The 25055-nt window shown below is 39.2% G+C and overlaps 1 protein-coding gene across 1 annotated transcript; it reads right to left on the bottom strand.

Annotated features, from left to right (window-relative positions):
- Nucleotides 1–2384: 2384 nt before the first annotated feature.
- DDX43 (DEAD-box helicase 43) lies at nucleotides 2385–22743 on the bottom strand. Its single transcript, XM_026090013.1, has 16 exons — nucleotides 22392–22743; nucleotides 21653–21708; nucleotides 21156–21273; nucleotides 19629–19736; nucleotides 19026–19107; nucleotides 17213–17369; nucleotides 17018–17136; nucleotides 16625–16735; nucleotides 14365–14506; nucleotides 11760–11860; nucleotides 10917–11004; nucleotides 9427–9554; nucleotides 7832–7941; nucleotides 7020–7158; nucleotides 6124–6211; nucleotides 2385–2498 (listed from the first exon to the last, which is right to left on the bottom strand). The coding sequence occupies exons 1-16, from the start codon at nucleotides 22741–22743 to the stop codon at nucleotides 2385–2387; spliced, it is 2013 nt and encodes a 670-aa protein (XP_025945798.1).
- Nucleotides 22744–25055: the final 2312 nt, after the last annotated feature.

Genomic DNA, 25055 nt, shown 5'->3' with positions numbered 1-25055 from the left:
AGTAGGAGGCCCAGAGTCTGGGCAGAGATGTTAGATGGGCAGAGGGCCCATGCTGGTATTTGAGGGTTCTGCAAGTGTGGGAGTGCTTGTGAGAAGAGCGCGTGCATCTGTTTGCTAGCAAGCATCAAGCTGGACTAGCCGGCAGGTAGGAGGCCTGCATAATGGGTAAGGGAGCATTCTGTTTACGTGAGTTAGTGTTACATATAGGTCCTGTCAAAGGTAGTGCCTCATCCATGACAGTCTGCACAGCCAGCCACATTAGCATCCTCTTTGTGTGCATGTCTCTGGGATATACAGTTGGCCTCATTACTGGTTGAACCTGCACATGGAAGAGCAGCTTCTGCATGCATCAGCCTGGGACAGAGAGACCTCAAGGTCCCCACATGCACTGGGCCGGGCTCCCCAGAGCAATCCCCAGGTCTCAGAGCCACCAGAGGCAGCAGCCCTTTTAACATCTCATAACGGAAACATTCGCAGAGAACAGTCACCAGCACCACTGAGCACAGACAGAATAGGGTAACAAGATATTATGTTCCTCAAGTAGCTTATTTTCTTTTCTGAGTCTTCACAATTGCATTGGAAATTAGTCTTTTCACTAGACTTTGCAAAGGAAGCAATCATTATCCAGTGTGCTACACCTGAGGTTAGGATATGAAAAAAAACGCAAGGAGAAGATAGCACAGATCAACATTAGTGCCACAATATCAAGGGATTTGATATAGAAACATTATGAAGGCCTGCTGCTTCCTAGTGCATCATTAGTATTAGCCATGTTTTTGCGCTGGAAATCCAGTAATGCCAGTTATTGTGGCAATCAGCATTTGTGTGGAGATCCCTGTAGAAAAACGCACATCATTTCCATCTGTATCAAAGAATTTCCACCTAAGAGCTCACCAAAAATCAAAATGTAGCACAATGCTGAAATTCTCTAGATTTTTGTTCACCTTCATTTGCAAAACTCAAAATTTACTATATTGCAAGAGAGGAACTTGGGCACAGTTACACTTTAGTTCATCCTGCTTTGTCTGAATAGCATTGATGGCTATAGTTTAGACAACTCTTCATTAATGTGCCCAGATAGAATTCAGCTCACTTTTTCTTACACTGAAGAGCRTTAGGAAAAAAAGAATAATTATGACATTCCCTACTTTTAAAATTTTGCAGTTGATAAATATACAGCATTTGAGAACTGCTGTGCTGYACAAAACTACGTCTTTTGCTTTTCTTAAGGGGGAAGACATAGGAAGTCCATATTTTTAGCCTACTTTTTGAAGGCAAAATACCTATCACCTTAAATAATCCCCATATTTCACCTCAGTCATAAAAAAAAGCCAGAAAAAACTTCAGAGGATTATCTTACTAAAATATTCTCATTCACTAGATTTAGTTTATTAGTTTTCCATTTACTCATGAGACACACACAAGTAAACACAAGTTCAGACCAATGTCATTTGTATAGAAACAGCCCCTTTCTTTCTAAACTTCTGAAGAGTAAAAGGATACTCCATTACCATTAGTCATCTGCATGAAAGAACATGACATCCAAGCGTAAGATTTGAATCAACTTTATCTGAAAGAAATAAAGTTGACCTTCAAATGTATTTTTCCAAGCTGCTCTTCATGACTTTGTTAATATCGCTCTGGTAAACTACTCCCCCCCACACACACACCCAAAAGCTAAAACATTACATCCCTGCGTGCAGAAATAGAAGTTCCTTTTCTCAGCCATGAACACAGACCTCTTATGTGCTCCTCTCCATTGAGAGGAAATGCAGACTTCTTTCAAAAAAGTCTGAGACATAAGTGTTAAAACTAACATTGAAAGCCATTTTTGTTAAAGTATGAAATACTTGCTTCAGCAAACATCTGTTACTGCAAACAAAGCAGTTTTCAAATAACTTTAGGTTAACATCAGAACTACTCCTGCATGCCACTGACATGGCATATCAACAGAGAAGTACAGTATTTTGAAACTACGTTGACAAGCATTGCTTACATTCACTAATCAGCTCTCTGAAGATAAAAAGGAAAAGTTATCTTTTACATTCTCATATGTTAATACTGCGATTTATTTTAAAAAGCAAAAAAAGTATTTGCTTTTAACCAGTACATAATGGCTTTAGAAGTTAGATGCATTAAGAAAATAGTACTGAAATTAACTTTTCTTAAGTTACAAAACAAAACTGGCTTTCTGTCCAGGCATTATTTTGAGTTTATGTAAAAGTAATCCAGATTTTTTTTTTTAAACTAGTGTACATGCCTGCATTATTTAACTGTGACAGGTACAAAATACAATGAATCAAGAAAATTCACTTCTAAATTCAAGCCCATAGGTGCTAACACTACCTATAATCACTTACTTTGTTTCAGTAACTTCAAGGCGATTACAATTCTTTTGGGGGCCGTCTCTGAGGTCTTCTAACATCCCTTTCAATTTCTTTTTTGAGCTGAAATTGTTTGTATCTTTCTGCCATTGAGATAAGCTCATTAGGAACTGCCTGGCAAGAAAGCAGCACAAGAACATGGTCAGTTTTAAGTAATTCTATAAGCTTTTAGACATCTATTTTACAAAAACATAACTGACTTGAGTGTTCCTAAACTAGATCTTGTTATTCATCTGGCTCCTGTCACTTTGCAGATTTGCTTTTCTGTAGATCTACTGATGCACAGTCTAACCTTTTTAAATAAAACTATACCATAGCCTGAGTGAAAATATTCAGCACAGCATCCATGCATTTTCAATTACATGTACACTAATATCACTATATCTGATGACAACATATAAGCAGCTAATTAAAACAGTTGCATTTCAGATAAAAATAAATTTAGTGATAATGAACAAATGGCACTTGTAATATTTTCGAGTAAAATGTGACACATGCTATATATATATATTTGAATGTTATACAATTATGATTGATACAAAATTCCTTTTGGAAGCATTAAGTACAAGAGTTCCCCTTCCAAAAGGCTCTTAAAGTAAAAATGTTGTCATTGGCTAAGAGGGAAGCATCCTCACATGGATAAAATAAACAGTTAAAAGATAGAAACAGAAGGGCAGGAGTAAGTGGTCAGTTCTCACACCAGTGGCAGGTCACCAGAACATCTAACAGAGATCCGTACTAGTGTATGCGCTTTTTAGCATGTTTGCAGTTTTGTGGAAAAGGAAGTAAATAGTATGTCCCCCTCAAAATTACTCAAGTTAGTAAAGACTGAGGCCAGCTGCAAAGAGTTACAGACAGACTTTATTAGGTTGAGTGACATTGATTAATACTACCGAATAGAAGAAATGGGACAATAAGCACATCCCATTCCCATAGATCATGAAACAAAGGCAGTGTCTGGTAAGTTCTTAAACTGGATCAGACATCATGCAGACATTAATGACTACTAATTGTTCATTGCATTCTCAGAACAGGTTTCAGATTACTAATCTATCAAAAACAGCCTGCTTAGACAACCTGCTACAGCACAGAGTCATATAGCAGGTAGGATGTGTCCAGTTTCCCCGAGTTTGGAGTGAAAACACAAGCCCCTCCAGTGCATGATGGTATTTCTTAGATTGCTCAGTCTGAATGGTTTTGTCCCTCAGTAAGAGGCAAAAAGGCAACACAAGCTTGGAGGACTGCTCTGAAATTTAGTGAATTTACATGCTGTTAAGTCTCCTTAGAAATTCCTAGACCAGACAATGCTTTACCAGGTGAAGGAAACAGCCAGAACAAAGGTCATGGCAGAGCAAGATGGCATCCCTCCAGCTTCAACTTCTTTTGTCAGGCTGCATAATTCAGTGATGCTCACCCTTTGCTATCAGCAACTTTTCTTAAACTGGGATGAGTCAGATTGCTAGTATGCATTTTATGTTCTGAATTGCTCTCATTGGTAAACATCTACCCAGCAGCCAGGAGCCCACAAAACAGGCTGCCTATAGAAACAGTCTATTCTATCTGAAGTTTTAGATGTTGTTTAAAAGAAAAAGAGTGAAAAAAATGATGCATCTCTCCAGCTGAAAGTCAGAGACTTATCACTAGATAGAGAAATAGTGAGACAGAGTTAGATTTCCAGTTGAAGCAGTGTATAATTTTCTTCCCCTGTATCACAGCAGACCCTCTCTGGCAGCATGGAATAGAATTTATTCCACCTCAAATTGCAACAGTTCCTTGTCAGATTGGTTTTTGAAGAGGTTAAGGAAAGAGTGGGAAGGAGCTAGAATATGGAACATAGAAAAGTCTCATTGAGGTAACATCCAGCACTTCATGGAATGGTTTGATTTTGTAAGATTTTACACAGACAGTTTATATATATGCTAAACATATACCCTAGATATGGTAGTCCAAATGAGAAAACAAGGAAGACTAAAGATACCAAGAACAGTGTTACATAAAAATTATGGCATTACAGAGATCACAGAATACATGGGGTTGGAATGGACCTCTGGATATCATCTGGTCCCCTGCTCAAGCAGGGTCACCTAGAGCAGGTTGCCTAGGACTGTGTCCGGTCAGGTTTTGAGTATCTCCAAGGACGGAGACTCCACAACCCCCCCAGGCAACCTGTTCCAGTGTTTGGCTGCCCTCACAGTGAAGAAGTGTTTTCCTGTGCTTTTCTACCAAATTCCCTCATAAACCTGTCCATGCTTCTTAATGAGCAATTTCATCAAGTAAGATTCCTGCAACATGATATAAAAAACAGGCAATCTTTCTCTTGTACCTGTTTTTCTTTAGAGAGTTGATCTGTGTATTCAGAATCATGGACAACATCTGGGTGGCTAACAAATGCACCTTACTTGTTTTGATACTGAAGCGCTGTGGACCTTGATGTCATCAATTGTTCTCCTTCCCTTTCACATGATGCCTAAAGTCATGATATTTTCATTGCTGTGACTGAAGAAAAAACTGCCTTGTATAGCTGTTTCTCTAACAGCTGTAACTAAAGCTTGAGAAAGATATGACTAGTAGTTACCCTTGAAGGTATGGGTGCAGAAGTGTTTTCTCCTTCGAACTCAGGAACCATTCCCAGCTAAACTACTGCATCTTAATAAGCTTTGGGAACTTCAGCCTGAAGCAGGAGACCATGCATGGATGGTAGTGGCTGATTCAGAATACACAACAGGGCATGTCTAAGTTCTAATCAAGTGGACATGAATTGCTAGGGGCTTCACCTCTTGTTTTTTTCCTGAAAAAGTGCTGCAGCTTTAAGTAGTTTTTAGGAGGCAAATCTCTTCTCTTCCTCCCTCAAAAGGATTTTATCAGGTTTGCAGTTGGTGGCATAACATCTTTCAAAGAAGAGTTGCAAAAATCAGAAGATTTAGGTCAAGTTCCAGCTCAGAGTTTAAAGTTTGAGTAAATGTCCACAATAACAACTATAAGCACCCTCCTGGCCCTCGGTAAATGCAAGTTAGTTTGCATTCATCAACAACAAAGAAACTCATCAAAAAAGAGACCCCACACAACTCAGTCAGGGCATGAACTGGGTATTTACTATAAATAAGGCAAAATACTGTTTCTTGCTAGAACAAGAAACAGCAACGTAATTGTTTCTGTGTTCTCAGACATGGTAGTAAGAAAAAACATTTCATTTAAATAAGAAGATAAGTTACATGTTCTAGTCCTACTTCTCCACTATTTACAAACATCTATAAGAAAAATAGCTGGGAAAAGTATGTGCAGATATCATGAGCATCAGACATTAGAAACTAAAGGATGGCTGAGCTTCTTCTGATCTTTATACTGTTAAAGATGATCAGTGGTACATGTGTTCAGAAGTGAAATGAGTGGAATTAAATAGCAAGGAATAAAACATATCATTATTCCTCTGCAGGATGCATGTGTGTGCATATGAGCATACATGCATGTGCTAGATAATTGCTTTTTCTTGGGATGTTGAAGGCTTTAATCAAAGTTGGAGATTCTTTTCTGGGACTCATCTGTAGTAAGGTAAAATACAACTGTGAAAAGGTCCAAGCTAAGGATATTCAGGACAAGAGRGATTTAAGTACTGATTTTTTGCTGAGACACTACATACTATCATCAAGAAAGATATAAGCAGGCTCTCACATTCACAACCTGGTTCAGATGGTAACCCATAATCAATATAAGCCTAACCCAGTAAGGTATACTTTCTTACTTGGTTTGCTCTTTCCAGAATGTCAATCAGCTCAGATGCAACTCTCCAATCATTCTTAGTGACAAGTGTTACTGCCTCCCCAGTACGTCTAAACAAGGAACAAAATAAACGTTGATCTTCAAAATACTATACTGTTAGACTTTTCCTACCAAAGTATACTTCAATTAGTAATAAATTGGACTACAGGCAGTATTTCTGAACTTTTAAATAAAGCAGGTTGGAGTACTTGCTATGCATGTGGCAGAAAACAACTTTTTGTTTTTGAGAAGGCCAGAATAAGGCAATTCAGCTAAAATGGAGCAAAAGCACAGATAATTTAGACTTTTAAACAACAAATCTAGCATAAAGACAACATATATAAATATGAAAAGTCATGCATTAATATCTCAAGAAAAGAAAGAGATTTGTGTCAGCCTGGGAAAGCAGTATTCAAAACTCCTAACACCAAGTTATACCACTATTACAGGCAGAAAACTCTGAACTTAACTGTTTTACCAATGGACTGTTTAGGAAACTAAGCATTTCAGCAGTTCATGAACAGACAGACTTAAACAAGAAATGACATTTTAGAACATCTATACAGAAGTTTATAATTATACAGAATTATAATTCCTCCTCACATTAAAACAGTTTTCAAACATCTCTTCCCCCAACTATTTCAATGAAATAACAGAAAAATATAAAACTTGTTTGCCTTCAATTTAACAGCTGACAAATTTCAAAACACAAAGCAACGTGTCATTATCTGAAGCATACTCGGGTATACTCTGGAAGCATCACTCCTCCATTCTGCACCACCTGTAGCTCTAGCATTTGATAGAGAAAACACCAACACAGTGCATAAAATACTGGTATTAATTAATTACAAATATTGCTATTTTCTTGAAAATACTTACCCTGCTCGTCCAGTACGACCTACTCTATGAATGTATTCTTCAATGTTTCGAGGGAAGTCAAAGTTAAAAACATGAGTAATATCATGCACATCAAGACCACGGGATGCCAAGTCAGTAGCTATCAGTATTCTGACCCTGCCTAAAATAAGTACAACAAAAAACCAACAGGAGTTTATGGCATACACAGAAGATCTATTCTAGCCTACTGGTTTGCTAGTATATAACACACCTATCCTCGGTACTTAAAGGAAACGTTTGCTGTGTCTCACACTGACTTAACTTCAGATACTAAGTGGCAGGTAAATATTCATATTATCATTTTACTATTTTATTTCATAGGTAGAACAACAAGGTGCAGCAGAACCAAGTAACAACTATCACCTGAGCTGGCATCCTTACCACAGGACTGTTTTTTGTTTTACTAACATTGGGTCACATAATCCCAAAGTACAATCCTCCTAGCATAATCAAAGAACTGTTTCACTGCAAGCACCATCATCTGACACTGAAGTTAATGGTTCTGTAGACCAGTACAATATTGACCGCTGCACAAAGACTTCAAATAGGCCTTACCTTAAGTTATTTAACTCTTAACCATTTCAATTTTTATTGAACAAAGAACAAACTCTTTGTTTGCTGTTTGTCAGATTAACAAAGTACACATGTATCGTTCAGAGCTTCAAACCTATACATTTAACATTTTCATTTCTAATGCACTAAAGAGTCACTGCACTTATAAATAGACACCAAGTTGCACAGAATATGCTTTAAAAACCTGGGCTAAACAAAGCAGTATTCGGGTACCAACCTACCTTTCTTGAAGTCATCTAAAGCCTGTTCTCGATCACACTGCTCTCTGTTACCATGAAGTGACTGAACTGGAATTCCTTGGAGACCAAAGTCACTTGCTAAGTCATCAGCTCTAAGATGAAATAAAACAATGGTTCTTTAAAAATAAAATACAGCATCTAGATTAAACATGCAGAGATAATAATGTGCTGCCAACAGCTAAGCATGGGTCTAATGAGGCAAAATCCTACCAAGGCCAGCTGATATTTATTCTAACAGTAGGGAAGAAAGCACAGAAAATTCCCAACATAAAAAAATGTATGTTTTTTTGAGCCCTTCTCTTCCTCTCACACCAGAATAGGTCTTCTATGAAAACAATGAATCCACAAAGCAAAGAAAGACAGCCATGCAGCAAAAAATTATCAACCCCAAAAGCACTCTACCTTAATGGGAACAGTTGAGAAGATGGCACTGGGTATCATGTGCCTTATATATACACAAAGAAAGGGAAAATAAAGAAGTAAAAAAAAATTCACTCTGTGGACAGTGCAAAGGAAAGCTTTCTTGTTTTACATGGACACCAGCACACCATGATCATATGGCATGTATGTATTCACTTGAATAGTTTTGGAATTGTTAAAATGTAGTACTTTAGCAGTTAATAGGGTTTTATTTTTGTACACATCCCCCAAAAAATCCCCTCCCACAAAGGATTTGTCTTAATAAGTTGACATTTCCTTACCAAAAAAAAAAAAAAAAAAGTCTTTTGACATTGGTTGAGTATTTGTATCTCAGAACAGTGTTTCTGAYGTTGCCAAAGAAGCCTCAGTTCTTACATTTCTGGAAAGAAGTCTGAAGCCCTTCCAGGCAGATGTCAAGATTAAGCTATGTGCTACAGGCAACAAAGTTTATCAGCTGAAAGGTATTTGATCAGGAGTCAGAAGCTCCCCACACTAACTGCTCAAGAAAAGTTTTCAGAAAACAGTTTAGATCCATTTAAAGGAAAAATCCCCACAATACCGCTTCAAGGGCAGCTCATGTCAGGCTCTACCTCTGCCCTCCACCCACAAACTAGAAAAAAAAATACTGCATGCATCATACAGCATAATTAGTTTCAAATATTCAAGAAGCTAAAGGTTGGCAAACTACAAAGTTTTGTCTCACTTCCTTGCATCAAAAGAAGAAACAAAAAGAGTCCATTATTTATGTTGTTCGCCATAGCACCTGAAAGGCTCAGGTATGGTACAATGATAGACAAAAAAAAACCAGTTTTGTGCACACCAGTTGGATATGCAAGTAAAGAGTAAGTTAGATTAATATATCCCTAAGAACATTAACACCCATTTTAATTATGTGAAATTGAGATTTCCCACCACCATTATTAGTGGTTCTGAAATTAAGAAGTATATGAAGTACCAGGCAAGCAATCTTCTGGGGTGAGGGGTTAGGTGGAARTGGGGAAGGACACCACAGCCATCAATATTACCAGCACACTGTTGAAAGTTGCTATCACACTTTATTATCTGAACATAAGAAACTATTAAGCATTTCTGGGAGGGGAAGGGAAAAACAAACAAACGAAAAAGAACAGATGTAATACTTGGAAGTGATTACATACGTAAGTTTCTTTCCCACAAAAATGATGACCTTATCTTTTGGCTTCATAGAGTCAATGAAGTACCGTGTGAAAGTTCTCTTTTCTTCTTCTGGGATAACAACAACTCTCTGTTTTACTGTGTCTACTGCCTGTTAAACAAACAACAACAACATGTTATATAGAAACAGATTTGAATAATATTTTTCTGTTAATTCCCAAGTTATAAAATTAATAAATAGAATATATATTAGAATTCAAACAGCACAGATCTGTTGTTTTCTAGTTGCCTTAGGAGAGTAGTAAAATTTATCTTTAAGCAGTCTGTTAATCATRTATTTTCAGTGATTTAAAAGGTAGAGATCTGCAGATTAGTGAGGTGAAATGAAATAAAGATTCTCAATATTAGTGAAAAGCAGTTTGAAGTAGTTTGTTCTGGGTAGTCTAGACATTCTCCTGACAATGCATCGTAAGCCACATCTTAAGGCAAGAGTTGAGAAACTGGTCAGGTACTCAGGAAGATTCCTTCTCCACATGGGAAAACACAGAGAGGTTAAGGTTTAACAAAGTTAGATGATTAAAAAAAAAAAAAAAATTTTTTTTTTTTTAAAATCATCATATGGCACAGACATTTCAACACTAACTGACATCATTAAGTTCTTCTAGTATAAATATACAGCTAAGCAGCAAAAGCAAAGCACTTAAATTTTTTTAAGTCATCCATATGAAGAGATTAAGTTTTCCATGCTGGATAGGAAATGATCTTTCTCTTGTCTATCTTCCTCTGCAAGCAAGTTACCCAGTGCTTATACAAATCAATGGTTGAAATTCTTCTCATGAGCCACCTCAGAACACTGCAGTTTGCTATTTCAACCATATTCTCTTATCAAATACTACTGTCGGATATACAAAATACTTAAGTTTGAAGTAACTGATAAAACGATCAGTAGTTAAGCAGTAAATCTAGTAAGCTTCAGAATGAACACTCTTCCAAAATAGAGCTTCTGCTGTCTTATGTCATCTACAGTTACAAGTCATCTACATGCTCTGAACAATTCTTTCCTATTTTTATCTGGAATTCAAATCTGAATCAAAAGAATTACAAAACAAATTCAAAATAGTAATTACTGACAATATCATAAGTATCTGGCCATTATAAAACTTTCAGCCAAGTCAATATTACTGAAACTGCAGGAACGTGCTTATAGAGTACGACATTCAGTAAACTTTCAGATTTGGTTGATATAATTGCTTGTCATGTCTTCTTCTAAAAGTTTAGGACTTCAAGAGCTTGCTCATAAACATTAGAACAAAGTTCTTTTCCATTCTCTTTTTAAGCTCGTTAAAAGCTTCATTAAAAGTTTAGAAAGACTGACAGAGTTTGTTGGAAGTTCATATTGATTTTAGTTACAAGCATTTACTTTATACATAGTTAAAAGTAAAATAAAATTTCTGGTTTATCTGTAGGTTCTTCTAGAACAAAAAAAAAAGAAAAAAGAGAAAGAGCAACTTACTGCTAAATCAAGAGTGCCAACATATACAATCATAGGATTTTTCAAATAGGATTTTGCTAGGCGACGAACACCATCAGGCCAAGTAGCACTAATGGGAAGTGAAGAGGAAAACAAACATACAAGAAAAGAGTGCAAAGTCTTCTCTAATACATTAATCACATTCTTCTTTCTTTCCTCTTACACACCAGAGGCACCTGAATGTTCAACAACAGTAGTCAACTTCCACAACATTTAGAAATCGTCCTAACAAATTAAAAGTTAACAGCTCTCTTCCTTTCAAGATAACCATACTTTAAACCTAGAAAGTTATGCAACAATTATGGAGCCTAATGAAGCCAAAGAGTGAGTTTAGTAATTTAATGACTTCTAATAAGCAAGCTTCTCCTACTTCCTAACTTTTTTTTAAACAGTAGCACCAATCCAAAATACTCGTGATTGTAAGAGTTATTGTTGGGACATTGTTACTTAACTCCTGAAAACTGCACAATTTCAAAATGAGTCCAGGTACAGACTAGCACAGGTACTAATCACAAGCTTGGATACATGTTTGGTCCCAGATGCAAAAACATAAGTTAGTCTTTCATATCAATATGGTAGTTCCCAGCACTCCCAACACACCTTCCTTTTTGGAAGGAACACAGATGTTTGCATAGCTGCATATAAAACTTCAGAAAAGGCAGAAGTGTAAACTATCTTGTCAAAACAAACAAAAAACCTCATTAGGACTGACTAGACAGGAAAAAAATGTCATTGTYATTTACGCTAGTAAAACCTTTACTAAAACTGACACACCCATTTTGAAGTTAACTCATTCAAATACTGAGCACTGCTATGTTTACATACCTTGTCATCACAGTTTGTCTATCAGGCCGCACATCTATTAGGATCTTCATTATCTGAGGTTCAAATCCCATATCCAACATTCTGTCAGCCTCATCTAAAACCTGCTTAGAATAGGATTAGTGTCTAATTTCCTTAGAAGAGTTTCAGCAAGACTTGACATAGCAGACCATTTTAAAAAATGATTTTAATTTCAGAACCCGCTCTGTAGTTTATTGCAAAACCTGTTCAACTTTTTCTTTCACCTCTTCAATTTCCCTTATGTAGTACATTTGCAGGCATCACAAGAAAGCCCACATCATCTTTAAGAACATCTAAAGTCACTGAAGAAGAAACAGCATRCTTTGGAGTGCTTTAATTTTTCTTTTTTCACTCTAATTTGGTTGGTGCCTACAGTTAAGCACACAACTAAGAAAAATAACAAAAAAGAAACACCCAAACCTTACAAAAAAAAAATCCACACAGCACCCTTTTGATGACAGTTTTAGAAATTTAAATGGGAAATCTCACTGCTAACCTGTTAAAGATTTCATACTAGACCAAAATATCAATTATCAATTTAGTTCCTCATCAGTAAGGGAGGGGGAAAAAAAAAACCTCAAAAACCAACCACCTAGATTTTGTACATTCTGGTTTTCATTAGGAAACTTAAATTCTCTCTGACTTAAATTCAAACTTCTTTTATCAGGTAAAAAGGGATTGCTTCCCTATCATTTAAAAAAAAAAAAGGGGGGGGGGCGGAGGGGTAAAGGGCAAGCAAGATAATTTTGACTCCTTGCAGAGGACAGATGTGCACAAAACCAACATGCAAATTAAAGCAAAATGATACCTTAGGTATCTGTCAGGTTAGAAGTAAAAATCTGACTGATACCAGTATTGCCATGGAGGCATAGATTTTTGTCAAGTGCATATGAAAGCAATAATGCTGGCACTTGCTACTTTGTCATCTCTGGTAAAGACTGCAAAGTTAAAGAATACAAGCTTTCAACACGTAGCCATTAAGGTGATTTTTAGCACTTCTTTAAACTTTTAAAGCCCTTCGGGTCCATTCACAATAACAGCAATTATTTTGGCCAATCCAAGAGTGGCACCACCCATTCAATTCTTTTCTGTTAACTGAATTATAAAAAGAAAAAAATCCACCCCCCCCCTTTCTTTGGGGGGAATAAGATTGCAAAAGAGAACAGGTGAACTGAAACTCTGAATACAACCATTCAGGATCCATCCTTCTTCTAACACAAGCACACTTGTGAGTGTTTTCAGTCTCTTATACAATGAAAGAAGGCTGCCATCCAGAACCAGTTTTTCTCCCTTAAGTTTCAAATAGTTTATCTAAATCAACCAGTTATATGGATCATGTATTTTAAGTATCAACATTTTCCACTCACTTATGTGSAAACGTAAGACTTGGATGCTAATCCTTTTCTGTCGTCATTGTTTTGTAGTTTCTTTAGTGTAGAATAATGCACCCAAAAAGAAAGACTTTTAGTATAGAATCTCTGGAATTTTCTGGACCAATAATAAATCCTCAGGAGACGCAGAAGACAGGAATTCTGKTTTCTGGTTTCACTCTCTATGTTCAAAGGATTCATAGAGGCTTCATTAAACTACCCATATTCTAGTAAAATGGCAAGGCTGAAGCTTCACAATTTTGAACAGAGATTGGTTACGATGCCCCTTCCAACAACAGAAATTTTCTAGGCTAGTAAGCACACTGGTACTTCACTGGAAATGGAGAGGAAGGCATATAAGTATGCATATTAGATGAATCAGACCAGTAGTTTAAGTTTACTTTCCTTATTTCTGCTAAATGCTTGATTAAAAAACAAAACAAACCCCAAAACCAAGTCTGTAACAGATTTAAGACAGATATCAGCATTTTTTCCCAAACTCCTCATATGCAGGTGCTGGCTTTTTAAGTTAAATTCTCCCCCCAAATGATATGTCCATTCTAAACAATTAAAAGGTCATATGTGACAGAAATAACCAGTGTTTCTTCTGAAATCATGAAGAAGAGAAGCCCTTCTGGAGTGAATGATTTAGTAAAAGTCTGAGACAAGCCATGACTGCAGTTAACTCGATGGTTCTGTCAAGCAGGAAGACAGATTTTCTCATGCTGTCAGTTCACCTGGTGTATTGAAATATAATCGGCAATCTCCATAAAATGGGCAAAGTCTGTTTTCTCACCAGAGGATGAGTCTCTTACAAACAGCTACAACAGCTGTACCTCTATTCCTCTGGTCCTTACTGCACAAGTACTAATAAGAACTTATTAGTAACCTTTAAAAGAAAAGGGAAAGATGACTCAGGGAAGACACTTGATCCATTAATAACTGGTCTTTGCATAACTAAGTTTGAAATAGCAAAAATTACTATTATGAAACAAAAATTTATGATCTTTAAAACGCTTATTCTGCTAGAAGCCTTATTTTTTCCTGTGTGCAGTGTGGTTATGATAGCAATGAACCTCCTCCTCCAACTCCAATGTTAGCCTTAAGATATTGTAACTGAGACTTAAAATTTAAAAGAAAGCTAAAGTAAAGCTTGAGTTCAGACTAAGTCAACTATTTCCCAACTGGTGCATTATTTTTTCATATCAACTACTTGCCAAATATGTTATGCTCTTCAGATTTATGAAGCTGTTCATTTGAAGATCATTCAGTCTGCCAGGAGTAGCAATAACAATATCCACACCTTTGGTAACCTCGTTTATCTGTCCTTTTCGGTCCCCACCACCGTATATGCAAATACTAAAAAATAAAATGTTTTCCAGAAGCAGAGTATTAAAGTTCAACTAAAATCAATCTTTTTCAAACGAACATCACCATGTTGCTTTACTTTAAAAAGGTATCATCTGGTATTACCCAAAGGAAGAAGTATAATGCAAGTGTGACTGCTAGAATCATAGTAAATAATAGCTTAACACTGAATGATTCCCCTCCCCCCCTGAACTGTACAGCAATAGTTCTCTGCTGAAGTTGCAACGAAAATAATCATGAGAGGAAGGAAAGATGGTTATTAAGCTACAAGTATATTTTGAATTGTTTTTAAAATATTCATACCAAATAGATGAACCCAAAACAGGATGCATGATTTTCTAAGGCGTACCTTCAAAAGTCATATTTTTTTGCTATTAAACCAACCAATGTACTCATAAGATTTTAGACCTACACAAAAACTTATCACTTTTTGTAAAACTCAAGTATTTTGGGGAGGGAAGCAGAAAATACACTGCATCATTTGATGACTATTAAACTAATTCTGAATGCTATACTTAGACGACTCTCTAGTAACCTTGTAAGTTTTAGAATACAATAATGTCTGTTTAATAGTTTTAACGAAGATGTGCACGATGGGACAGAGTGCATTCTCAGTAGGTTTGTGAATGATGCCGAATTGGGGGAGCAGTCAGTACACTGTAGGGCCAGGCTGTTATTCAGCCTTAACAAGCTGCAGAGATGGGCTGACAGGAATCTCATGAAGTTTAGCAAAAGCAAAGGCTTGTGTCTGGAATGAAACAGTCYGATGCAACAATGAAGGCTGGGGGACAACAAGCTAGAAGACAGCTTTGCAGAAAGACTTGGGTGGACAAGCAGCTAAGCATCAGTCAGCACTGTGCCCCACACAGCAGAGAAAGCAAGCTGCATACTGGGCTGTACTAGGAACAGTGTAGCCAGCAGATTAACAGAAGTGATTACTCCCCCCTATTTGGCACTCGTGAGACCATACCTCGAGTACCATATCCAGTTTTTGCATTCCCCTGTTCAACTGCAAGAAAAGCACTGTCAGTCTGGAACAAGTCCAGCAGATAGCTACCAAGATGGTCAAGGGGCTGGAGTATGTGACATGAGAAATGGGGGAACCGGGCTTGTTCAGCCTGAAGAGGAGAAGGCTCACAGGAGATCCCATTGCTGTCTACAGCTACCTAGCAGCAGGGTGTAGAGAAGACAGATCAGATATCCACACTGGAAGAAGAAAAGGCAACAAAGGTCCAACACTGAAAATTCCAAGCATATATAAGATACAGATTTTCACCATGAGGGTGATTTAGCACTAGAACAGGTTGCCCAGAGAGGCTGCTAAATCTCCATCCCTGGAGATGCTTAAAACTTGACTAGACAAGGCCCTGAGCAGCCTACTCTAAACGGACTTGCATTGGACAAGAGCATGGATTAGATGACATCTGAAGGTCCTTTCTAACGTATGTGAGCCTATAATTATATGAATAAAATATTCTGATACAAACAGTGATACAGCAAAGAAGAGCAGCTACTGACAATCAGTTTATTTATAAGAGATCATCCTTAAGAAGTTCACTGCACTTTTGAGGCAGCAGAACACAAATTAAAACTTCTGAAAGCAAGCTTGTTAACATGGCCTTATTCTAGAGAAAGTGATCTGACAGCAGGCTGAAGCTGCATATATGAAGAATATGAACATTCATGGGATAAGACCCCACAAAAAGACTACATCCTGAAGAAAACAAACAAAAAAGAAACCCCGAAACACCATACAAGCTCCTTAAACATGATACCCACAGACATACTGTCACAAGACTACATAAGAGCTTCTTCTAAAAATTTCACTCTTTTAGATGAAGTTCCCTCTCTCTGGGTAGAAACAAAAATAATACATCTGAGCCTCTTCCCCCCAATGGAGGCACAGTATGCATACGACCTCACAGTTCATGGAACACCTTCCACACAATACAAACAGAATACAAGACATCCTTAAATCAAGAAAATATGAACTGTTCATTTAGCACCTTTCCTCCTCCCTCCTTAACAAATGCAGTTATATTAGTAGGTTAATGAAGCCAAAAGTGGTAGAAAAAGATTATTTAAGAAACAAGTGAGAGGGAAGATTACCTTTTAATTCCTTTGTATGTGTACTTTGAACACTCTGCCTCAACTTGAAGTGCCAGTTCTCGAGTGGGAGCAAGGACTAACATCCCCGGTCCCCCACGCTGATCTCTGGGTCTGCAATAAAGCACCTTTACAATGTGGTTATATGAGCATACACAAAGTCCATCACATTTGATATTACAATTTTTTTTTACTGTTCTGGAGTTTCTCAGTTCCCATCGCTGAAACCCACTAGAACTTACAGTTTCTGTAACAAATACAATGTTTTCCCCCAGGCTTATGAATTTTTTCAATTTATGATTTACCTTTTTTACTAGAAAATCACCACTTGAGGGGGTAAAAAATAAAATAGAAGTATGCACAGCTAAGCAACTCAGAGATACAAACAGTCCTTACATTGGTTGTGAATCCAAATGAATGAATCCAGGCATTAAGTAAGCTAACGTCTTCCCGGTACCCGTCTGTGCTATGCCAATAAGATCAATTCCTTGGAGTATGATTGGCCATGCCTGGGACTAACATAGAACAACGCATACTTAAATGTACGTCTCTCAAGTTTCAGTTAAACATCGACCAGAATTGAAGAAATACCTGAATTGGTGTAGGCTTTTCAAAACCCGCTTTTCTGATATTAGCCATAACATCAGGATAATGCTCAAACACATCTTCAAATTTACAAACAGGATTGGGAATGCAGCGCTTTTCACCTTCTTTCAAGTCATTACAAATTATATTATTATTTTCTTTCCTGTGTAGAATTGAAGTAGTGCAACAGCTTTAAAACCACAGAATCTGAAAACGTGAAACTAAAATACACAAGACTACATCTTTCTGACTTTAAAAAGGAAAAAAAAAAAAAAAAAAAAAAAAAGGAGTTTCGAGCACAACAAACAAATTCAGGCTCCTGGATTAGAGTTATAACCATGCTTCTAACTTCCAGGAAAGCCTTACTATAGAAAAACTTCTCCTGTATTCCTCTATTATTATTTCCTCTTTAAAATTTTATCAATGACTAATCTAAAGTTATACATGCACCACACCACTGTCATACCAGACTTCAATTATACTCTATCATAAATTACAGAACTGTTGTAGTTTTTACACTCAAAGGCAACCTAAAACTTGTAAGAATGGATTTGGACTTATTTGTCAGAATTCTATATTCTGATAAAAGCTCTCCTAAAATATTTTCAGAGTAGATCTCTGGATGCCCTAGAAAATACAAACAAAATAGTTTAGAACAAAAGCAGGAGGTGAATAAGTAAGACAAGCTACAAAAAAGGCACACGAAAAACTATATAAACACCAAGGTTTTGGGTCATCCTCCACCCACCCTCTGCCCAATCAGGAGGTATAAATATGCAGTAGTTTATCTTTATTCCAATCCTCTTCTGTTCTGAAGATTCCATTCCACAAATTTTTACTTCAAGCAGGGAGTAGGCTAGGAAAAGAATTCAACCTCTTTCCATAAAAAAGGTATTTTCAATCTGTTTTTGTTTTGTTAAAAGGTGAACAGATAAGACGAAAAAGGAAAAACACTTCATTGTTTCGTAGGCTCAGAACACATACTGAGGAATAACACTTGTGTAAAAAACAATATTCAGTTACTCTTGGCTAGCTCCAACAGTAACATGTATTTTAAGGAAACAGGTGTCAATTCCAAGCTTCACTCACAGTGGCAAGGTTTTCTGGTGGGCATGCAACAACAACAAAAAAAGACATCATGCAAAAAGACAAGTAATAAAAGGTAAGGCTTCAAGAAATGCTTACCAATTCCATTAGAACTACTGAAAAGGACTGAAACTATTAACAGGGTCTGAACAGAATCATTTGAAACAGATGATCTGTTTTTCTTGCAAAGTAATGATGTAGACTGCTAAGTCAAGATGAATGGATACAATTAACTGAGGCATGTACTCACCAGGATGCACTTGTAAAGACAAGATAGATGGAAAAAATAACAGTAATCAAAGTTGAAACCTGCTTCAAAGAGGATGTTTGACTAAAACATATAATGAAAAACAATGGCTGCCAAGAGGTATTTAGCATGTGAATAATATTCAGGTTTATTTGGAAGGACCTAGAAACCTTGAACGTACTGTCTAATAAAAGGCAAAGAAAGAACCAAAAGCCAATGAACAGTCTTGATTTTTTCCCTTTTGAAAGTCAAACTGATCAAACACTTTTTAGGGAAGCAGTTAATTCCTGAAGTTAGTTTTCCAAGCAACTAATAATACCTCATCTACTAGTAATTGTTCAATTCCTAAGAAAGATCTGCTAAGTTACTACAAGACATAAACATTAATACTTCTGTTTCAGTATTTCATCTCCCATTTAAATGCTTTATACCTTAATAGTTATTTATTTTCTACGGGGAATCATCTGCTTGGCAAAATGATCTTACCGCCACAGTTCCACTTCTTCTTGTGACATAGATGCAGTCCTTGATGATTCTTTATAAAAGTTTTTCTCAACTGGAGGCAAGTCTTAAACAATCAGAAAAAGTGAGCTTGAGTCAGTAAAAGATGCTGCAGATTCAGGGCAAGGCTGCTAAAGCTTAAGATGGAAACCCCAAACCCAAGCAGACTGTGCCTTGTACTAGAAAACTAGTCAAAAGCAGTGGGAGACTACTGTTGCATTCACGAGACATACACTTAAGCACATGTAAAACAACTACTTCCCTACATTTCAAGTTCTAAAATATTTTTACTAATACACTGTATTACATTTAACAATTCTCAAATTTTTGCTGCAGCCACATATACAACCACAGCATTTTCAAATGCAGAAGCTGAAATACAGAGTACTGCATTTAAGTCTTCACACAGCGACTATACCGTTCTCCATGATCACCCCTGAGAAATCCTGAAGTGGGTCRCTTCACTGTATATACTTAATTGATTCAGATGCTGAAAGTCATCTCAGAGCAAAAACTAAAAATGTTTACACATTCAACAGATTTATCAGATGAAGACCAGCAAAATACAATCAGAATTTTAAAACTAACCTGCCCACTTCATAGCTTCATATCTAGCTTTATTTTCTCGAATGGAGGCCCAGTTAATCACAGATTTCTGCAGGGTGTTTTCGGGCTTGATAAGATCCAAGTGTTTTGCTGCAGAATTACTACCAAAGTGCTGCTGTTTGATGGAATCTGTTGGGGGGTGAGGAAGAACCCCTCCCCAAAACAAAACACCTTTATCTTCCATACTTTTTTAATATTAAAAGACCTCTTATTATTTTTGAACAGACATGAAGCATTTAAACAGAAAGTTTTTTCTTAAGCATTATCCTGAAACCATCAGTAAAGGCTGTACAAAACCATTTGTGCAAGAAAAGAAGAAAAACATTTCAATATCTTTAGCTGCTTAAAGGAAGCTAATGACAGGTTCTGAAATGCTGTTTCTTCAGCTACAAAGAAGGCTTGTTATGCAGCAGGGGTTGGGGTGGGGGGGGAAGTGAACCAGACCTTATGATAAGCAGACAGGAAGTTTTTTGTTGTTGTTGTTGTTTTTAAATCAGCTACAACAGCAAGGTTTATTTCTAAAGTACCATCATAATAAAATCTCAATGTAATTATGCTCTATGCCCTTTTTGATAAGGCTAATATTTCTTCAGGAAAAAAGATTTTACGCTGAAGATATAAATGGCAACACATTTAGTTATGAGTGGAAAAAACAGGAATTGTGGGGCAAAAACAACACAGTCACACACATGTAATACAGATCAGGTATTCCTGGCTTCTTGAAAGATACATACTAGTCTACTTTCTGGGGCCCTTAAAACAAAACAAACAAAAAAAAAATCACAAGCAACTGGCAACTAATCTAATCCTCATTCTAAGGCTGGAACATAGCTCGGATCCTTTCTTCCTCAACAACATCTCAGTTCAAGCATGACTCTGTAGATGGTCCTTGCCCCTAAGGGCTTATTGTACAGGCAAACAAGACAAATAGCAATAACATAAGCAGTATCTCAAAATACAGTCATTACTTAGATAACCAYGTAACAGAGTTAACACAATAAAGCATAATAAAGTGAGACATGATGTGTAAAATTAAACCGTAAATACTAACTTACCATGAAAAGAGTTAAGAAGTCAGCCCCATCCATGCKGTAATCAGTACCTGTTCACTTTATAATCTATGTTTATGCAACCTTAGTGAATTTTAATACTGCACAGATACTACATTAGAACATACAATGGAAACAAACTTGGTATTTCTAGGGGATCAGACTGATACTGCAAGAAATCAAGTAATATGACTTTTTTTTTTTTATTTGTTAAGTTGTTGGAAACACTCAGGAATAGAGGTTCACAGGAAGTCTGACAGTTTGAGGGGGAGAACTGTTCACAGGTGATAGAAGATGTCTAGATATTTCTGTTTTAGGAGGTGTTGCATTGTCCCCAAAAAGGTGAAAGTCTATTCATTTTGGTAAAATACAAACACTCCTGCAAAAGTACCAAAYACACAGAAACGATCTACAATCATTGTTTTTTTTAAAACACACTTCTTACCTTTCTCAGTCCCACCTCTAATGTAGTTTTGCCCGAGTCTTGTAACAGTATCTTCAATCAACATCTTGGCTTTGTTTTGCACAGTGATGCTGCCAAAAATCTTTACTTCAGCTTCATATGTTCCCTTTAAAACCTATGTTTATAAAACCTTACTGAACTTTGCTGTGCTGCAAAGACAGACATTATACTAGAATATGCACTGCATTTTTTCCTGTGTTTGAACTTCCCTTCTAGGAAAGGCCCTCTAGTTCCCTTTCAAAAAGGAAAGGAATTAAACGCATACTCCAGGAAGAGAAGAAGAAAAAAAAAYCCCAAACAGCGAACTTTCCCTACCTTCACATACAAGTCAAGTCATACCCTTGATTCCTCCTCCTTTTTAGCTATTCTTACAGAAGACCAGAATTATTACGGGGCAACAAGTTGCTTCAGTAACCCTGGTTTACACAGAAGTAGAACCAAAACCGTCTTCCCGACAGAGTCTTGGCCTGGAGGAGATGCAGCGCACACAGTACCTGTATCCTAGCACCTGAAGACTCCTCAAGTTCTCTTATTTTAGCTCCGCCCCGATCTGTTATAAAGATACATCATAAGTAGTATAAATATTTAGGCCAAACTGTCAAAAACTACCCATTGCAACTCTAGGTTTTTTGGTGACAACCAAAATAGTGATACTTTCACCAGAGAGACCAATCCCTAAATAAAAGAACTTGCGACATGGAAAAGCCAGAAAAAGGCAGGTAGCTCTTTTGGCAAGTAGCCAAATGTGTGTGGGCGGGGGGGGGGGAGAAGTGTGTTAGATGAAGAGACAGAGCAGCAAAATGAGCTCAAAAGAGAGTCACCCTTGTGCCACAGGAATAGGGAGGAGCATCAACACACTTGCAGTCCACTGGCCGCCAGAAACATAAGTCGTCAACCGATTTAGGAAGGGAAAACTCAATTATCCCAGTTAGCGGCGGAAGCTCCCCGCTTCAGCCGGTGCTCCGCAAAAGCATCCTGCGGCCCCCGTGCGGCAGAGGCCGGCGGCGAGCCGGGGCCTCGGGCCTCCCCGGCCAGGCGGTTGGGGGGAGGGGGGGGCGGCAGCGAAGCACCGCGCCGTGACAGTCCCCTTCGGTACAAGGAGCTGAGGGGAACGGGAAGGGACCCGCACTGACAAACCTCTCCGCGCCCCAAGGCCGGGCCCTCGCCTCCCTCCCCACCCACTTACCTCAGCGGGACAGGTACGGGGGGGGGGGGGTTAGCGGGCGTTATTACCTATGAGAGCCCCGACCAAGGCACTGTCGAGGTGGAGGCAGAGGGGCGCCGCGGGGTCCCGAGCGTGGCGGACGGCGGCAGCGGCGGCGCGGGGCGGCCATTGCCCCGCCACCTCCACCGAGCCCCAGGAGCCTCCCGCGCCTCGAGGCTCCCACTCCTYCCCCTGGAGGCTGCCCGCCGCCGCCTCCCGCCACTTCTCAGAGCCCCTTCGCCCTCTGCCGTCCTCCGCTGAGGCGTGACTCCGCGAAGGGGCCACCGGCGGCTGCCACAGGAGCGGAGCGGCGGCCACAGAAAATGGCGGCCGGCCCGCGGCGCCGGAGTCCTCGTCGCTGCTCGCCTCCCAGTCAGACATGGCGGCTCCCCCATCCAGCGCCCCGGCCCACGTGGCGGGCCTCGACGTGCTTTAGGCTAACGGACGCGCTGATTGGCCAGCGTGATCACTCACTGGGCAGCGATTGGCTGCCTCGTCGAGGCCGCCCAGGGGCGGGCGAGCCTGCAGCCGCCCCCGCCGCTGGGCAGTTGTGCCGGGACCGCGCGGCTCACCCGGGCCCGGCCGCGCCCTGGCCGCGGGGCGGCCGTGGCGGAGGGGAGCCGTAGCCTCGGGCCGCCGGTGGTGCCGACCCTCCTGGCTGAAACAGTCCGGGTCAGGATCCCAGCGACGCCGTGCCGTGTCTTCCCCCCTGTCCCGCTGCCCTAACGGCTTCTAAAGAAACATTCATATTCCAGCACGTGTATTATTTCCCCTGTTTTACAGTCTCCACACGCACAGCCAGGCTCGCCCTCTTCACTCACCGGTTCCTTGCTTGGGCTGGCTGGTATGAGGGAAACTGGGAAGGGTTTTGAGGGAAGGCTGGAGTTAGCACTGTGCCTTACCCTGTTCAGCTATGCGCCAGGTTTCTGGCACCACCTTCTTGCAGAGTACGGGAGTTTCAGAAAAAACGGGGAGTTTAAGGAAAAACGAGCGTTGCAGTGAGGTGCGGGTTGGGCAAGGATGGCGCCCGGCCCGGGGCGGCTGCCCACCGCCCAGCAACCATACCTGGGAGCAGCCGGAAGGCTGACGGAGAGGGAGGTGCTGGGGAGGTGCAGAGGCCGCAGCCGGAGGGGGCCCTCGAAAGGACTGACAACACGGAGGCAGCTAAGGGGGGAAAGGTGATTTCTGGCCTGTCAGGTTGCTCTTGCAGAGCTCCTGAAGGTCTTTCTGCCCTGTGTGTGCAGGAGATGGCTTCTTCTAAGCCGTGGCCTCCCTCCCGCATGTCCCACTCTGTCTCCCGCTGTGCAGGAGGCTTTTTTGGGTGAGAAGAGGCAGGAACTGGGTCCTGAGCATGTGGGGAGCGGCAGCACCTGTTCGGCGGGAAGGAGGGAGCTGGGCAGGGATGGTGAAGCCCAGAGTGGCTGGGGAACATCAGTAGCACTGATGGATTTTGTCAGGTGTCTGCACTAATCGCGCTGATACAGCGTAGTGCGAATTTTGTAGGGGAGTCTTAATATTTAATCTTGAATTAAGCTTTAATGATCCTTTAATGAAGATTTCAACATGGCCGGATGTACCAAAGCCGACTCAATAATAAAAACCTTCAGTTATGCTGAAAATCTGCTAAATGATTGAAGGTTTAAATTTGCTACAATTGTAGGCACAGTCCTGTACTCCAGTTGTACAGTGTCTAGAGGAGTAACTATAGGCCCTCTGAGAGGAACGCTGAATATCTATATATGTGTCTTACTGGGTTGCCATCTGTGTCTGACCATTGTGATCAGCAGAGTAACTCAACAGGAAGGAAGGAATTTACATTGCACTGACTGGATACATGCAATCTGTATGTATAGATGAAGCAAAACTGCCTGATTTTACAAAAGGAGAGTATGCCTACGTTTGCCTTTTTCTCCATCTTGCGCTTTTTCTTAGGCAGAGCTTGGCTGTACTCATGTAGCCTATGGGCACACATGGCTGACATAGAAAATCTGCCTTTCTAGAGACTGCATCTCCAAATTTCAGTGTCTAAGATTACATATGTAGGAGAGGTAGCGGTCATCTGTACTTGCACATGGAAGCATGTTCTGATTTTGAAGCCTCCAAAGAGCCAGTGAATTCATCAGAGAAGCGGGCTCTGTATATTTAATGCTTTGCAGTCAAATACTAAAGCTTATCCTCAGTAGGATTAGGACTCCACAAAGTGAGGGAAGAATGCTGTTGTTTTGGTGCAGTAGCGTTGTAGAACCACTTTCATGACTGTGCAGAGGAAAAGACTTCATCTATGGCTCAAGTAAGATTGAGATGGTTGATTATCTTAGGAATCCTGCTCCTGGGTAGTCTCACACAGGCCCCTGATTTCCTATCCTGTATAAATTCCTGTTTATCTAACAGGAAAGCTAATAATAACTTCCAAAATAATTTTCATAGAGGTGCTGAAACCTCTGAAATTAAAGCATCTGAAGTTAAAGTAAACTCTGCTGTAAACAGTCATTAGAAACAACCTATCAGACTGGTTTGTGCGCATTTTATTCTAATAAATTTCCTTTGTGATATTTTGGTCCAAATAATAAAAAAATTTACAAAACTTCAAGAGAAGAAAATGAGCAAGCCTTAAACACTTTTGCCTGGTATGTGTTCACACCACACAATTTTTAAACGTAGAGAAAAAAACAGTAAACATGGTAGGTACTTTT

This window comes from Apteryx rowi, unplaced genomic scaffold, assembly GCF_003343035.1.
Source record: "Apteryx rowi isolate R43461 unplaced genomic scaffold, aptRow1 scaffold_84, whole genome shotgun sequence".
Classification (NCBI taxonomy): Eukaryota; Metazoa; Chordata; class Aves; order Apterygiformes; family Apterygidae; genus Apteryx; species Apteryx rowi.
This window is presented reverse-complemented; position numbering and strand designations above follow the sequence as displayed.